Source organism: Oncorhynchus mykiss, chromosome 21 (assembly GCF_057628025.1).
Source record: "Oncorhynchus mykiss isolate SJ-2025 chromosome 21, ASM5762802v1, whole genome shotgun sequence".
In the NCBI taxonomy this organism is placed as follows: Eukaryota; Metazoa; Chordata; class Actinopteri; order Salmoniformes; family Salmonidae; genus Oncorhynchus; species Oncorhynchus mykiss.
Window position 1 is genome coordinate 22,154,216 of NC_143042.1, and position 17,587 is coordinate 22,171,802.

General features: G+C 46.8%; 1 protein-coding gene across 27 annotated transcripts in view; it reads right to left on the bottom strand.

Annotated features, from left to right (window-relative positions):
- The window catches only part of foxp2 (forkhead box P2), a 114,634-nt gene that overhangs the window by 29,760 nt on the left and 67,287 nt on the right, over positions 1-17,587 (bottom strand). For 8 of the 27 annotated variants that reach the window (XM_036957643.2, XM_036957639.2, XM_090214276.1 and 5 more), the window contains 5 exons: positions 7,195-7,332; positions 6,247-6,306; positions 5,685-5,774; positions 2,697-2,880; positions 1,558-1,819 (listed from right to left, as the gene is read on the bottom strand). In XM_036957643.2, the coding sequence (XP_036813538.2) occupies positions 1,558-1,819; positions 2,697-2,880; positions 5,685-5,774; positions 6,247-6,306; positions 7,195-7,332 (734 nt within the window). The remainder of the gene's footprint in view (positions 1-1,557; positions 1,820-2,696; positions 2,881-5,684; positions 5,775-6,246; positions 6,307-7,194; positions 7,333-17,587) is intronic. The other 19 variants (XM_036957644.2, XM_090214277.1, XM_036957641.2 and 16 more) reach the window with 3 other exon arrangements.

Below are 17,587 nucleotides of genomic sequence, written 5' to 3' on the forward strand. Positions count from 1 at the left end.
GGAGCCTAATTAAGCCAAGGATGGAAGTTACTGTCTGCATCTGAAATAGCACCCTACTCCCTATATATAGTGCACTACTTTTGGACACCCATGAGGCTCTTGCTACTCTGGCTAAATGTAGTGCACTATAAAGGGACTAAGGTGTTCCTAATAACAGAAGGGAGAAAAGATGAGGGCGGGTGGCCAAGCAATATGGTTAACATCTGATTATTGATCCAGTGTTATTGCAAACCCCTAAGCAACGCGTGAAAAACCATCCAGCTAACCCATTCATAGAGGGACCAATTTCCTTTTCTTTTTCCCCCCCGACCCCTATTTCTTCCTCTTGTAAAGCGATCAACGGAGGGCTTTCAAGTAAACATGAAAAATCCAGACGGCCATATAATTTTCATCACGAGATTAATAATATTCTCCGTAATTTATGTTATTTTGAGGACAAGAGGGGGTTCTGCTTGGATAATGGCACCCAAATAAGTTATGACCCCGAGTAGACAGCACATCCTATTAAAAGTGACGGTTTAACCTTTCGGCTCCACTTGTTTCTGTATTTGGCGGGTTGGAGGGTGTGTGTGTGTGTGTGTCTGTGTGTGTGTGTGAGAGCTCACACACGGTTTCTACAGGCAGGCTTTCCCTCCATCGATCCACTGTGTGTTAGTAAGCATCTCTCCTTGACAATACTCCGTGTTCGATCATTACGAGACGCCACACCCCCCCCTCGGGGGACACTAACAGATAAAAAAGTGTTTTCTCTTTCCCCTCCCTCCTCCTCCTGTTTTTGTTTCTCTTCTAGGGGAACATCTGCCTTCTAAAGATATATTTTTCAAGCCCCCTTTTAGTGGCGGTAGCAGATAGCATCTACTTTAAACCAATTATGCAACACATCCAGCCCAACCGATGTCTCCCCACACCGCTACACTGCGCCACATTCTTAATATATCGCAGGAAAGAGCCTTGAATAATGCATAGAACCAGATAGACATGTGTGAACAGTGTTTTCTTCCAGTCGGAACCACATACAAAGGCGGCATCACAAGGACAAACATTCTAAAATACCACCTTGGCGTCACGTGTTTTGTTTACATGACAAGCGGAGCAGCAAGGTAATTTCAAAAGATGGAGCCACTAAATACTTAATGTACGAGGTGGTTGCCTTCGCTTTCTGCTCGCACAGCTGTGTATTGCTGCCGGTGTCTTCGTCTCCTTGCTTTTGATATGGTGTAAGTAACTGTGTTCAATAGCATCCTACGCTGTCCCTAGGGAGGCCGAGGCTGCTTTTTGAATATTACCAAGACACTAATAAACTATTGAACAAACAAACAAAACATCACGTTCAACCCGGCAGGAACAAATACGTTTTTTTGTTTTTTTTTCGTTTTCTAAACGGGGGGGGCAAATACTTTGATCAGGAGTTTCTACAGACAGTTATAAAATGTATTTGTACATTATTAAAAGCCATTGAAACAACAAACAGCTACCAGCCGACAACAAGCTTTTTTGTGCGTCCTAACTTTTGTGTCTACAATGTGTTGTGTAGTGGGTGGCGGACGAGTAGCTCACTTTCCGTACCTCTCCCGTTCCCGTTCCCTCTCTCGCTCCCTCTCCCTTCTGGAATTGAGTGCGGGAGACTGGCCGTTGGCGATGGAGTGGTGGGAGATGGGAGGTGACGCTTTGGAAGGGGTAGAGGAGGTAGTCGAGGAAGAGTTGGTAGTGGTCAGGTCCAGGCCGCCGCCGCCGTGTTTGATGCCGTTGTCCTCCATGTTGTGGCCGCCGCCGGTCACGTCCTTCCACAACTGTTGGAGCTCCGCTGGGCTCAGTCCAGCTGGCAGAGGGGAGAAACAGAGGACCAACACAGTTACAATCCATTTACACAATCACTACTAGGCCCGGAGATGATGTACTGTAGACTACGTAAACACAGAGTCATCGCAAACCAACACAAATTACTTCCTCCCGTTTACTGCCTACAAGTACTAACTTACTTGTTGACACACCGCTCAGGCTTAGTCTTTTAACCAAATGGCACACGGCTACACTGAGAGATTAACTGGGATGATCTCTTGTCAGCGGTTCTGCTTAATAAGAATGCAGTGTTACAATGAAATCTACAGGGGATCCATGGGCATCGATCCACACTGGCTGCCACTGGATTACATTCATAGAGGAAGCAGAATTCAGTTAGCACAAATGATATTATCTAGCTAGATAAACGGAGCATTGTTCTTTTGTTTCAGCCCCACACTGGTAATTAAACCCCCTTCATTTTGTTTCTTGTTGTTGTTGTTGTTGTTGTTTTTATCCCCTGCCATTTTGGTAAACGTGTTTACTTTTTGGCGAGGCGAGAGAAAATGGAAGCGGCTCCTCTTGTCTCTTTTCTTTGCTGCCTACTGTGAGACAGGCAGTAAACAACAACAACAACAACAACCCAGAGAGGGAGGGGTGAGCAGGGAGCGAGGGAATAGAGGGAGAGAAAAAAAAACACTCACAGACAACGGGAAGAGACAGAGAGACAGGCAGAGCTGAGGGAGAGCGAAAGAGGTAGAAACAAAAAGGGAAGAGAGCGAGAGAGATAGATAGAGTGGTGTGGCCGCCGGCAGTCACGTGCGCTACAGCCCCCCAGCCCCAGAAGCCCCTGAAGCCACAGGCTCTCTCCCTTTCCCCCTCCTCTCCCACTTCACTCCCTTCAGCCACCCCTTTACCTGGTGGCATGGTCTGCCCGGGGAGGGCTGCCTGTCCTGGGGCCGGGGGCAGGGAGAGCAGGCCCTGGCGCTGCATGTTGAGCAGGTGCTGCTGCTGCTGGAGCTGTTGCATCTGGAGGAGTTGCTGCTGGAAGACGAGCTGCTGGGCGGCGAGCTGCTGCTGATGCTGCTGCTGCTGCTGTTGCTATAGTGAATAGGAGCAGGAGGAGGAGGAGGAGTGGAGGAGGAAAGGAGCACAAATTACACAAATTAACAAGAAAGTGGGCGCCCAACACCGACGACGAGGATACTTGCATTGCCGATGCTCCTTCCATGATCTTAACTACTGCCTGTCTCTCTTCCTCTCTCCTCTCTCTCTTTTTCCTCGCCTCCTTTTTATGCCTAGTTCCTGTTCTATTATGTCTCCTCCTCTTGCTGAACGAGGCATAGCTAGGCACACTGGGCTGATAGACTGCACTCTCCCCTCCAGACTGCGATGAGATGAGTTTTCTGTATGATATTAAGCCCTGGTAATCCCCCCCCCCCCCCCCCCCCCCCACAGTTGATAGTTAATTGTCTTGCATTTTCTGATGGTCTATTACAGCTTATGGGGCCGAGATTTACAGATTTTCGCTGGGAGATTTACAGCAACTGAGTACACCAGCATTACCCCCCCAGCCCCACGCTCCCAACCCTGTTTACCACTGGGCCAGCCAGACAGCCCGAGCTAAACAATAACATCAACAACAACAACAAGAAACAACTGCCAAAGCAACCACAGAAAAACAGGGGGGGGGGGGAAACGCCCAGACTCTTGTGGCTTAATCATGACAGTACTATCCCACAGCAGACACAAATACAACAGTAAATCAGAGCTAGAAGCTGATGTTATTGCAGATGTCGATCAAGACAGGTAACTGTGTATCACCATGGTATAATCCGTTTCTATAACAGTAAACATGCCAAGAACTGAGCATGACTTCATTACCAGTTTAATGGCACCTCTTTTTCACAGCTAAACATGTTTAGTCCTCAGTGGGCTGTTGATGAGATCTCTGGTGGTCTATTAGGAAACATGGGAGGTACTGGAGCTATCATACAACTGGCTCTGTTACCTCCACATCGCTCTCTCCCTGCTCTCTTTATCTCTTTCTCCCTCTCTCTGTCCGCCTCTCTTTTTCCTCCACTATCTTTCTGCTATCAGATTCCATTGCAATTTGTTTTAATTCGCTCAAGGAAAGGCTTGTTATTACAGGAGAGTCTAGGATAAATGTTTTGCTTTTCTTGACAAGAATCACAAGACCAAGGTGGCCATCGAGTTGTGGAGAGACACTCCTGAGGATATATGTGGAGGAAGTCACACTTCACAGAGAGACAAGCTGCAGTGGAAGACCCTTTCCTTTCTAGCCTGGGGGGTGGGATGGGGGGGGGGGGGGGGGGCAGGCGAAACTTGTGATGCGCTCACTGGAAAACAGACTGCATAATGGAGCAAGTCATGTGGATTGGACCCGCCGTCTCTGGAGAAATAAGGGAGCGATTTCTATTCCATATTTGATGGCGACGGAGGGCTGAAAATTCTATTCACAAATCCAAACAGAAACAAAGCCTCCGGGAGGTCAGCAGCAGCTTCCTGTACGGTCCACATAATGGGCCGCTTGAAGGGACAGAGAGAGAGAGAGATGGAGGGAGGGAGGAGGGGATAGAGTGAGAGGGAGAGAGGGAGGAGGGGATAGAGTGAGAGGGAGAGAGGGAGGAGGGGATAGAGTGAGAGGGAGAGAGGGAGAGAGGGAGAGGGAGAGAGGGAGAGAGGGAGAGGGAGGGAGCGGGAGAGAGGGAGGGAGGGAGGAGGGGATAGAGTGAGAGGGAGAGAGGGAGGAGGGGATAGAGTGAGAGGGAGAGAGGGAGAGAGTGAGAGGGAGAGAGGGAGGGAGAGGGAGAGAGAGAGAGGGAGGGAGGAGGGGATAGAGTGAGAGGGAGAGAGGGAGAGAGGGAGAGGGAGAGAGGGAGAGAGGGAGAGGGAGGGAGCGGGAGAGAGGGAGGGAGGGAGGAGGGGATAGAGTGAGAGGGAGAGAGGGAGGAGGGGATAGAGTGAGAGGGAGAGAGGGAGAGAGTGAGAGGGAGAGAGGGAGGGAGAGGGAGAGAGAGAGAGGGAGGGAGGAGGGGATAGAGTGAGAGGGAGAGAGGAGGAGGGGATAGAGTGAGAGGGAGAGAGGGAGAGAGTGAGAGGGAGAGAGGGAGAGCGAGATGGAGGGAGGGAGGAGGGATAGAATGAGAGGGAGAGAGGTAGAGAGTGAGAGGGAGAGAGGGAGAGAGTGAGAGGGAGAGAGGGAGAGAGGGAGAGAGATGTGTCTGGGAAAAGGTGCCTGCGATACCGTTTCCTGGTCAATTTAACTGCTTCCCCAAGTGTTGTTTAGATTTGGCCCCGGCACGGCGCGCGGCGTGCTACGATGTTCGGCTCCTGTGACAGACTGCGAGCCTCGCCCGGTAGACTGGCGGGCTGTCAGTGTGATTTATGAGCGCGTCACACTCTAACTTTTCTGCTCCTCGCACTCGGCCCAAACCCACAGAAGCAGTTCATTAATCAGCAGACCCTGTGACTCGGTCCCTCTCTCTCGGCTCAAACCGGGCTTTTGAGCTATTTAACGTCACGTCCATCCATTTACATGTTTTAGGAGGAGGGAGAGAACCCCCCCCCCCCCCCCCTCGTCATTTCTCCCCAAGTCTCCCCCAGCGGCAGGTAACAAGTGTCAGTGCTTTGTCCATCAAAGGCACATACGGTAACACTGGGTGAACCATTAGCTAACATTAGAGAACACTGGCTTTGGATTAGCTAGCTTGGTCTGTGGAATCCCAGGAACACGGGAAGGTTTCCCCCAAACCACGGCTGCTAACCTGAAGACCGAACTGAGTGAGACAGCCAGAACAGACATCATCTAGACTTCTTCCCTGTACACACATTCCCTCCCACTTCCACTGTCAGGCCATTACGGGTCTGAAACAGATACCCACCTCTTTTGCTTGCTTTCCAGGGTGCTGCTGTTGTAAAAGCTGCAGGTGTAGTTGCTCCTGCTGTTTCTTATAAAACTCCTGCAGATGTTGCTGGGAGGGGAAGAAAGAGAGATAGATGATTAAAAAAATATTCCAGGTAACCTAGGAGAATGTCCATATTATATTCTGGCTATGTAAATAGACATTGGCAAATGCTCTTTTTTTTGCTGTTGGTTTCATTGGTACGGTGTGTGTCGTTTTGGGCAGTGGAAAGCGTCGATTTACTGAGACAGAGTATATTGATCATATGGCATGATACTGTAGCAATGTGTTTGTAAAGCTAACGAGGAATCTGTTTCTATACTAGAGCAGCAAAAAGAGCACTCGCCGAGGTTCTGACACATTGTAAATTCATTTGTTTGTCGTTGTTTTTTTTTTGTGTGGTTTTTGTTGTTGCTGCTGTTGTTGAAAATGAGGTGCCACGACAACACCGACACATGTTGGTTACGTACAACACATATTTGAAGTGCCATACATAATCTGATTCATTTTCTAGCAGGGGGGGGGGAGGGGGGACACATACTGTAGTCTCGCTCTCCCGCCATGTCTTCTCCATATGGACTTTAAATGGCCTCGCACAGTACTGGAGGGGGCACAATTAATCATATTAACTAGTATACAGTTTTTTGGTCTAATGTCTTGACAGGCACTGAAATGCTTTAAAGTGAATGCAGCACACTCAAAGGAACGGATTCATCACTCTAAACGAAAGGCGTTTAACACACATCACACATAACATCCACTCTCTGCTGTCTATGCGACTCTCAGTGACTCCTGAAGATAGAGGAGGTACAGTAGAGCAAATGAAAGTCTTATAAAGAATATAAAAGAGCCTGCATGGGACATCTTCCTGAAACTTAATTCATTCATAAATTCCACTAAAGAGGGTAGTTAATGAAACAGTAATTCCCTACTTAAAGCTTTCCTCGCTGTCGTCTATCTAGGAAGTAATGATGAAATTACAAGTCAGCTCCTTCCACATATAACCCAGCCTGTCTCACTTCCTGTACTGGCTCCACCCCTCTTTCATTGACTTCCTCATAACTACAGTAACTATGTCTCTATCCTGACACCTTTTACCTTTCCCGAGGGCTCACAGGAAATAGACCCTCGGAGGGATACAGGTAATTGGTTGTGACGTGGTCAAGTGCGTCACTTCTAGTCTCTCTTTTATAACTGTGTCAAGGGCGCAGCGAGCGTAGATGTACTGTACATTAAGTGTTTTGTGAATACAGTGCTACACAGGCAGTGTGTGTGTGTGTGTGTGTGTGTGTGTGTGTGTGTGTGTGTGTGTGTGTGCAGGCATTATGTGACCATATGCATGTAACTGTGCGCATATGACTATGTAACTATGTGTGTGTGTATGTCTAGGTGAATGTCTCTCTGTGTGTATGTGATTGTGTTGGTGGGTGTGTTACTGTGCGTGTCTCCCTGTGTGTATCTACTAGGTGTGTGTGTATATGTTAGGTACCTGCTGCAGCATCACAGCCTGCTGCTGTTGGAGCAGAGCCTGGAGCTGCTGAGGGGATAGGACCTGCTGCTGGAGGATCTGCTGCATCTGCTGGGGGGTGATCACCTGGGGACTCATCATGGCCACCGACACCGGCACCTGGAGGGTGGGTGAGAGAGAGAGAGAGAGAGAGAGAGAGAAGGGGGGAGCAACGGAGGTACATTGAGAGAGGAAAGAGAGGGAGTAAAGGACAGAGACCAAGAGAGCGAGAGAGAGAGAGAGAGAGAGAGAGAGAGAGAGAGAGAGAGGGAGAGAGAGAGAGAGAGAGAGAGAGGAGAGAGGGAGAGAGAGAGAGGGAGAGAGAGAGAGAGAATTCATCAGGTCTGGCCTCAGAGCCCACTGGGAGCATGGTAATTGGGGACCAAAAGGTAGAGAAAGCATGTCTCCCGTCACCCTTGTGCTGAGGCACTCTGTGCTGAAGGATGGATGGGTGCTGTGCCTTTGTGTTTCCTTGCCTTATTTTTGACAGTCCGCCCGCTGGGAGAAGAGAGGGATTTAAATAGACGTATACCCTAATTAGCTGAACCCTTGAACCGCCTTAGGCATGCCTATCAGTGGCGGCCATTGCGAAACAGCAGGAAAATGCACAACTCCAAAGTTGATTAAAATAACACAGTTGAAGTGGACACTTGGTATGCACAATCAGCATGCAAGCACCCAGACAGACCCTGGGGTTGGAGATCACTCAGAAAGAGCCTTGGAGAGACAGAGAGGGAGATGATTCTTAGAGAAGCTTTCTTCGAGAGGAAAAGAGCGATTGGTGCTAGTAGACAATTCTGTTTATAGAGTGGAATTACCAGCTGCCTTTCTGCAGAGCACAGAACTTCTGCTACTTCTTCATTCTCAGGAAAAAGCAGCCAGAGGTTCAATTCTTTCTCCTGACTGACGTGTCCTTTTGAAAAACGTGTGACATTTTTTTTCAGGTGATAAGAAACATTCGACTACTAGCTGCTGTCAAGACTGCTAGAGAGAACTTCCCCAAAACAAAACAAAGACAGATTGTTCTCAGCCAAAGTCTTGTAAGACAGCAGAGAGTGACTTTCTAACACCACAGATCAATAACAAAGCAAGAAAGAGCCAACTTTTCATTGCTTCTCACTTTGATTGCCTGCATGAGCACATAGCAACGGGGGAATGTAGCTCTATTGTTTATATCACTTTTTATTTTTTTTATTCTTCATGCCTGGTATTTAATTCATTTTTATTTTTTACAATGACTGGAATGAAAACAAACGCTGGAACGAGTTTGTTTACTCTTCCACGCTGCAGTGAAGTTTGGAACAAAAACTCAAAGCGGGTGAACCGAGGAATTTGAAACTCTCCCCAGAGTCTTTCACTTTCACCTGTTGGGGCCACGGTTTAATCTGAAAGTGTTATTTGACTGTAAGGGCTTTGAGCATTTTAATATTCTATTACACAGGCTGTGATATGACACATCCAACCATTGCAGATGCAGAATAGTCTACCAAACAGTATCTTACGCTAAGATAAGACTGATTAAACCTCTTGCGGGCATCTTTAAAGAATGGGACTATAATGAATCTTTTAGGAAGTAGTCGTGGCCATTCCATAGCCCTCGCTAATTGCGACATCGTTTAGCACATAGTCGCTATGACAGTATACTACGACGGCATGACAAAAAGGGCCAATAAGACCCTCCTGTCCCCCTAACGTGAAACGCTGCTGTCTAATCAAGCTGCTTGATTACTTTCCATACATCTCTCCTTGTAACCCCCCCCCCCCCCCCCCATCTCTCAGGCCTTGACACGTCCTTGTTTTGCTCTTCCCTCCTCTCCTCGGCCCAGGTTCCCCTCTTTGATTAGCTGAGACATTTGCATGGTCACTACACATTTTTCATTTTAGAAGTCATTATGCATTAGCGCTCCTGATCGCCCAGCTTGACTAATCCTGATGAACTGAAAATCACAGCTGAAGGTCAAACTCCATCCCCAGCCCCATCCTCCTCCTCCTCCTCCTACTCCCCGCCGCACCGCCACATTCGTATTCAAACAAATCCTAGACTGGACACCATTGTTCATTAGGGTCTTAGAGAGAGTGTGTGTGTGTGTGTGTGTGTGTGTGTGTGTGTGTGTGTGTGTGTGTGTGTGTGTGTGTGTGTGTGTGTGTGTGCGTGCGTGCGTGTTTGTGTGTGTGTGTGTGCGTGCGTGCGTGTGTGTGTGTGTGTGTGAAGGCTGTTGTGGTATAGCAGTAGCCTCACTCTCTTCCGCACTTCGTTAAGCAGACACAAAAGAAAGGGGCCGAACAAAGCAACACAAGTCACAAATGAAACATCTGCACGTAACTAAACGCGCTGTGCTTCCACCTTCAGTGTTATTAAACCTTAAGATACATCGGAGACTTGCAATTACCCTGGGGGCCACCCCGTTGAATTGTGGTGGACAGGATGACAATGCTTTCATTAAAACCCATTAATTGGCTGCTTGAATGAGGATCCTGCGGTTAATGGGGTTGACGAAAGGGGAACCTGGTGTGAGTCTGTTAAAAAAAAAAAATGTAAACATGTAAATAGTGAAAAGACATAACCATACAATATCATATAATGAATCACTACACCACTAAACACCATGTGTTCTGTAAGGAGTGCATATACATGCATTACTAGCCCAGTTGTACAGGATGGGGATAATACTGTATCTGAACAACAAGCCAGGGAAAAAGCCTACACATCCTGACAAGGAAAACGAGGGGATTCAAAACCGAAAATTGAAAAAGAGGCAACAAATGAAGTCACGGAAGTGGCTTTCCCGCTTTCATTAGCTTTTTAGCTAGCGAGTGATGGATGATAATCATCTTCATTTCATCGCTCTTCCCCAAACAAAAAGAGAGGCAGGCGAGGCGGAGGAGAGGAAGGCCCCGGCCCTCGGTTCATTGTTGAAGCCCCAGCACAATGCTAATTCCAGGCATTTAACTGCACGCTTTTCTGCTTGACGTATCAGAGCCTCCAAGATGAAAGACGATAAGTAATTGCTCTCCTGGTTCTTATTCTTCACTGACAACCCATAAATTTAATTTTACACACGTTCATTTACATTTTCGAGTATATGACATGATAATTGCCGGAATATAACACCTCCATTCCGCAGGATACCGCAGCCCGGGCCGCTTGATTGACAAGAGCAGTGAATTGAAAGGAACAGAGGCTGAATTGCTTCTCCTCGAAATGATTTTGCCACGAAGGGACAAAATTAATGAGCATTTACAGGGACTGTCGCCGTCATAAACACGGGCAGACAATGAACGGTCCTCTCACACACAGGATCAGACAACCACCATGATATCCAACAACGCTAGGCTAGCTAGCTACAGTAGCTCCTCTGTCTGCCAAAGGAACTACATTACCAATCTATTCTTAAATGATTTGAAAATTGGCTACATTTGAGGTTGGTAACTGGGGAGGACGGAAATAACAGAAATGGATGTTTCAAAATATATATATTTGGAGTTTTGAGGGACAGTGCACATTAATCAACGCTTCAGCAAAAGTGTCGGTTTTAGCCAGCCGGCTAATTTTCAACCGCAGTCCCTGGGCAGGTTATTGAAAACAATTACAATAACAATACAGACAAACAATGAGCAACACGTAGTATGCAGACAGAGAAACATATAACAAGCAACACGTAGCATCCAGACAGAGAACATAGAACAAGCAACACGTAGCATGCAGACAGAGAAACATAGAACAAGCAACACGTAGCATGCAGACAGAGAAACATAGAACAAGCAACACGTAGCATGCAGACAGAGAAACATAGAACAAGCAACACGTAGCACGCAGACAGAGAAACATAGAACAAGCAACACGTAGCACGCAGACAGAGAAACATAGAACAAGCAACACGTAGCACGCAGACAGAGAAACATAGAACAAGCAACACGTAGCACGCAGACAGAGAAACATAGAACAAGCAACACGTAGCATGCAGACAGAGAAACATAGAACAAGCAACACGTAGCATGCAGACAGAGAAACATAGAACAAGCAACACGTAGCACGCAGACAGAGAAACATAGAACAAGCAACACGTAGCACGCAGACAGAGAAACATAGAACAAGCAACACGTAGCACGCAGACAGAGAAACATAGAACAAGCAACACGTAGCACGCAGACAGAGCAATAGCGCAAAAAGCAACAAAACAAAATACATAAAAGCAACAGTGTTTCCGCACCTCACGAGCTACAGAAAACATGGAAAGCGGCAATACACACCTAGGGATTTTGTTCACGAGTCTGATTGGCCTTTGTGATGATGGCTATTGGGCTTTCCATCAAGCACTTTGAGAGCCAGTTTGTAGACAGACTGAATGGGTTTTAATGTTGTAAAGCAAGCTTGGGCCCAACTAGTCAAGCAGTATGTTAAGTGGGAGAGTATCATAGATTTGAAGTGCAGTTTTGCTACCTCTGTGGTATGTGCAAATTGTTCCCAAATGGGCATGTTCCAAAATGATCCTACTCCAAATCCTCAAAAAGTAACACAACATGTCATTGGTATGTGGGTTAACATGATAATAAACAAAACAATACACAGTATGGCAATCAAAGTGGGTCTCGGGCGCTCTCTGTTTGCTCCCTATTTCTTTATTTCCTTTCCTTTAAGAAAGCTGAGGAAGGCACACAGGAAAGACGACGACTATCAACTTGAACTTTGGAGGGCGTGTGGTTTGCTGCTTAGGTCCAAAGTCTGAGTGCAGAACAAAGGACCTTTAAATTGGATCCTGATGAGAAAACATTGGCTGCCCCTCACAAGAACAAGCACATCATTAAGGTGCTCTCTCTCGCTCGTCACACTCCGTGCCAGAGAACGAAACAAACCTCTTCACGGCTGCAAAAGGTCAACTTCTTCTCCGGAGAGGAGTGATCAGGTACCTCTAGACTCCGCCAAGGCAGCAGTTGCGGTTTATTTCCGGTGAGAGGCCTCGTATTTTGTTTGATTTGACTGAGAATTGTGCGATTAAAAACGCACCGCCGCTCGGTGGCTCTCTGCATCGAACCGGACCAATGGGCAGATGAATGCACATTATACGCAATTGGGCTTATCTTTAGGACAATGGATTTATGACCAAATCAAATTACACTAAAGGCCGGAGTAGGAGATATCCCACAGTGTCAGAGTTAAAACTTAAACAATTAAGGGGTGAAAAAAAAGACGTGAATTTCTCTCAATTTCGGTAGAATTCACTTAGCGGTAATAAGTGGGGGAAGTTCCCGATTAGATGTGGGACTGAGGCATAAACAGGGCCGGAGATGGGAGAGTGAATGGAGTGAATAACGTTAGGGTCTCTTCAGCACGAGCTAAACGGTCTCAGTGCTGCCACAGATACTGTTAAGATAAATAAAATGAGAAATGGAGGGGCGTAAGGTGGTAATTACTTGAGCTGCTTGGCAGAGACAAGCTTCAGTGTTAATTAAGGTGTTAGACCCATTTCAGCCCAGAGAAGAGAGATAGAGAGAGGATCGAGAGAGAGAGAGAGAGAGAGAGAGAGAGAGGATGAAATTCCTCCAGTGTCCCCCACTAATTCATCTCAATCCCGGGCTCCCCAGGGGCCATGGGCCCCAAACTACAGACTCCCTCTGAGCTGCTGAACTTCTGACCCCTCCAGTCCCTTTCAGCTGACACTGCTCATTTACTAACCAATTACTGCCAATGGTGGCAAGGCTCTTATTGATAGGGGGCTACTTCACAGCCAGACCACCAAGGCTTCCTCCCAGGCCTCCTTCCCTACCTGCAAGCATTGCTAACTTTTCAGAACTTCTCAGAGAAGTGGACATAGTGTTACACACACACTCACACACACACACACACACACACACGCACACACACACACACACACACACACACACACACACACACACACACACACACACACTTCGGATTAGGAGATCACTACTCCAGATTGTCAGGACTAGAGCTAAGTAAATTAGAAAATGTTTTCCCAAATCAGCACAGTATGGGACATGCAATCTATCAAAACATAAAGACACCAATGGCATGAAGTAATCTAATAAAACAGTTGGGGGGGGGGGTTTATGGTAGGCTCAGGGGTCCTTCAAAACATATCTTAGAATCTCTGTATAGATAACCCTGATTCCCTTTTCATTGATAAAGCGGAGGACATGTACTGTGCAACTGTAATATGTCATTACAACAGTGTCTATAATAGTGTTTATAGCCTCCAGTGGCTAGTGGAGAGGAGCAGACACACTGTACACTAGCACACTAGCACACTGTACTGTCTTTCCCAGTTGGTTTTTCCGAACGGGTCTCCTACCAGTTGTCTTGGTGTGCCGTAGTAGCTGGTACTCTTGGAGGGAACAGCAAGTCTGCCTTGTGATGTCCCAGGTACTACAGAGACCACTGGATCAGCCGCTTCATCAAATGACACGCTCTAAATTACAAGTGCTTCAAGCAGCTCAGTGAATTATAGTTCATCACTTGGAAAGGCTTCCCACCACCAGGGCTGCTACTCGTATCAGATCTGCCAGGTAGTATCCAATTAACACCCGGGCCAGAATAATCAGATTGCATGTGTAAGGGTCTGGTATAACTCGCTTATTGCTTCCATGCATCTTCTGTCAGAAGGTACATTTGTTGCTGCTACATCAAAGGTCTGGGGATGTAGCACTTTCTTCATGTTTTTCTACTCTGCCGCCGCTCGCCTTGGGGTTATATTTCAACTTCTTTTGCATCACAATGATGAACCTCCTCTGTCCTCGCAATTTAGCAATCTTGTCCTGTAGGTGTGTGTAACTAACACAGATGGGGGGGGGGGGGGGGAGGAATAAAATCTTGTTTTCTTGTTACAAAAGCATGCAGTCACCGAGGGTGTTTGAGTAAAAATGTGCTGACACTTTTTTTTCTCCTCCTTCTCCAAGAGTCAACAGAAGGTTTCTTCATGAATAATAACAAAATGTTTTTCCGCTGTGATAATTTTTTCTCTCTCCTATTTTGAGATCCTACCACTACCAGGGGGAATGCAGAGCAGATAGATATTAATACATGTAAATGTAAAAATACAATCCTCAGCCTGCGTTTCCTACCTTATCCACCAATGTCTCTGTAGCCTTTTCTCAGTGTTCCGTGTTCCAGATGGGGGACTATAGTCAGATGAATGTTAAGGAATGTGGCGTAGGGATATTTCACTGTGATGAGATGTATGGCGGCGACCTTTAAAACAGTGACACCCTCAGGATGGCCCAGTGCCCACGGTCTGATTGGGAGGCAGATCTGGAGTCACTAAACCACGTAGAAAGGCAAGAGCCAACATCATATTTATAATACAGCTCCTCTCATCCATAAAACCAACCAACAGCCAACCTGGAACAGTCAGTCATTTTACACGGTTCAGAGTTCAACCACTGTACTGTATGTTCGCACCAGGTGGATTTGGTGGCATGATACTTGGTGTCATTACCGTTAAACTGCCTTAAAAACACGACATAGTGTTGGTTGACGCACTCCTTGGCAACATTGCATTAAAGAGAAACTGCTTTTCGAAAACACCTGTCACGGCTCGGGTTCTGCATGGCTGATGGTTAACCGTCAACTACTAGAGAGTCAGGGAAAGTCAACGGGGGAGGGGCTAGAGAGTCTTCCGATGTCTTTTATGCTAATAGAGCTGAGGGGCAAATCCAATTTTAACCTCTGGCACTGATCTATTGTCTGGGTTGCATAATCTGAAGAGGCATGGAGGGCCTAGCTAGCTACTCCACCACGGGGTGTCTTTGACACACAGAGTGAAGACCTCCTTTGTTAATCTACAGTGCGGTGCGATCACCTCGTTAATGCGCCTCTCACACCGTGTGTGTGTGTGTGTGTGTGTGTGTGTGTGTGTGTGTGTGTGTGTGTGTGTGTGTGTGTGTTGGGCTTGGTCAACCCTTTCCAACGGTCTTCAGAGGAGGTCAGCGGATCACCCCCCATCTTCTTTATGCTGTGTTCATCAATGTGACATGTCCTAGCCCCTCACTCCCTGACATGTACACGCTGATCCAGCCCATATACAGCTGTTTACTCAACCCTTCCCCCCCGAAAACACCTAACGTGCCTACCACACGGCGCGGCGCCATCGTTGTTCAGCGCACACGTGTGTCACCGTGCCAGGCTTTGTGGTGTACCCAGCGTGTTAAAGGCACATACGTCCCAGGTGGATCGCTAAGGCGGCCAGGGCCCAGCCCACATCAAGGGAGGAGGGAATCAGACAAAAGAAAACAAACAAACTAACAAGGGCCTTATCGACGGCGTCTGACAACTTGAGATGGTGATTTGGTTCGGGAGAACAATTGTCAGACTGCAAAGGCCTCGGTAATCCTCCTTTCCCTATTCGTCATCTCGCCCGTCTCTTTATTTGTATTCCAAATGTCAGTGTATAAATGCGTTCGGGGAGATAGATATTGCCACAGTGAGAGGGAGGGTATAACAGTAGAACAGAGACGAGAGGGTGTTGTGTGCCTTGGGAAATCCTTGTAAGCAGCATGGTGAAGGCGAGGGGATTTACTGGGAGAAATAGGTGTTTATTGAGCGCTCCCATGGGCTTACTGGGTAATGATAGACCTGTCACATTACGCAAATGTGGAAAAGCAGCTTGTGTCGCCGCGTCAACACCGCGATGAACCACCGGATAGAATTAGTCAGGCGCGAGCCTTTAGCCGTTAATACAAGTAATTAAAATAGCGAGCTGATGCATTTATATGCTTGTGTACTAAATAATCTACAGTGTATTTGTCTTCCCTGCTCTTAAATACTGGAAAACGCTGGGATTTATCAGTGACTTAGAAGCGTATAAGCAGTAAGCAGGCCTGTCACACTCATATTAATCCATTCCATGTTTCTAGCTGCTTTAATAAGACAAGGGGATCAATTTCTCTGATACCTGCAGAGGAACACATGCAGTTAGTTTCGCTGGTGACTCAATCAAGACAGGTACTATTGAAGCGTGGAAGACATGGAGCTTTTTGGCCTTGTTAATCCAGGTAAATAAAGCTAGATTGTTGGGTAAACTCAATTGGAAGATCGGCGAAACAGTCCCACAAAAGCGTTCCATATGAACATTTGACAGTGTTATTACGAATCTCTTGGGTGATGTGGGCCCTGAATAGTTGCATTATCGCGTACAGCATACATACGGCACTACTTATCGTGCGTTTTGAAACAATCCAAATATTCATCATTAACAATAGAAAGACAAGTCAAAATGGCGGACTCGGGAAATAAAAGCGCACAGCTAAAGCAACAATCAAAGCAACGTGGTGTCGAGTTGATACACACCTGAACACAACGGGCTAGCCTACTGCCGCTCTACAAAGACTTTCCGTCCGGACAACTTAAAACAAAGAGGTGACGACGTCAATAAAGGCCCCGATCAACAGCTGGATTTAACTAGAGTCACTACACGCTGCTCACACGGCCCCCGATTCATATTGATTCATATCGCTAACATGAGGAGAGGATGGGAGTAAGCAAATGTAAATATTCAATATTTACCATTCTCTGCTGTTATTAGAGCCCGTGGATCGGTCATGGACCTGCTGCTGGCGCTATCACAGAGACTCACCCCCCCCCCCCCCCCCCCCCCCCATCCAATACTATTCCCCACTCCTCACAAGTATTGCACAATTTGCAATTTGCAGATCACTCACTGGGTTGTGAAACCCATTATTTTCTGTATGCAGTACGCCCAACTGGTGAAACGCTATGGACCTAACAATACTGTATAGAAGTAGAGAATAGACTGCTTTTGTTTGATAAACAATTCATATCTTCAAACTGCCAGTAATGCTAATTTCTTTGCGTGAAACACGAAAGAAAAATGATCCTTGAATGAACGAGCCTGATAATATTAACACTTCTCGACACGGGCACATGTCCTCGACTTGAATTATCTCAATGAAAAAGAAAGTGTGACGACGGGCGTTGCTTGCACCTTATCTTTTCGCCACCATGTAATGAGGTACACAGGAGTGTGACTCCAATCGAAGGTGTCGCCATTGTTAAGACTCTGCGAAAAATGTTAACGATGAGGTTAAAGCCAATTTTCCCCATCTCTCATTAAATGCACAGGGGTAGTAATGAGGTAAACCAGTGCTCCTTGATAGCACTTATTAGCCGAGTGGAGGGCACACACACTCTCGCACTTCAATTTTAACCCTTAAAAAACGAAAACTTGAGAAGCAGTCGCAGATGTCAAGGGGGTTTACGTAACCATGAAGCTAGCAGAGCAAATAACCGTCTCATTGTTGACTAAATGAGCGGAGTGATAGATCCCCGTGTGACTGTGGATGGAGAGAAGGAATAAACCGGGATAAAGGAGAGAATAAAGGGAGGAGGGAAGGAAGAAAG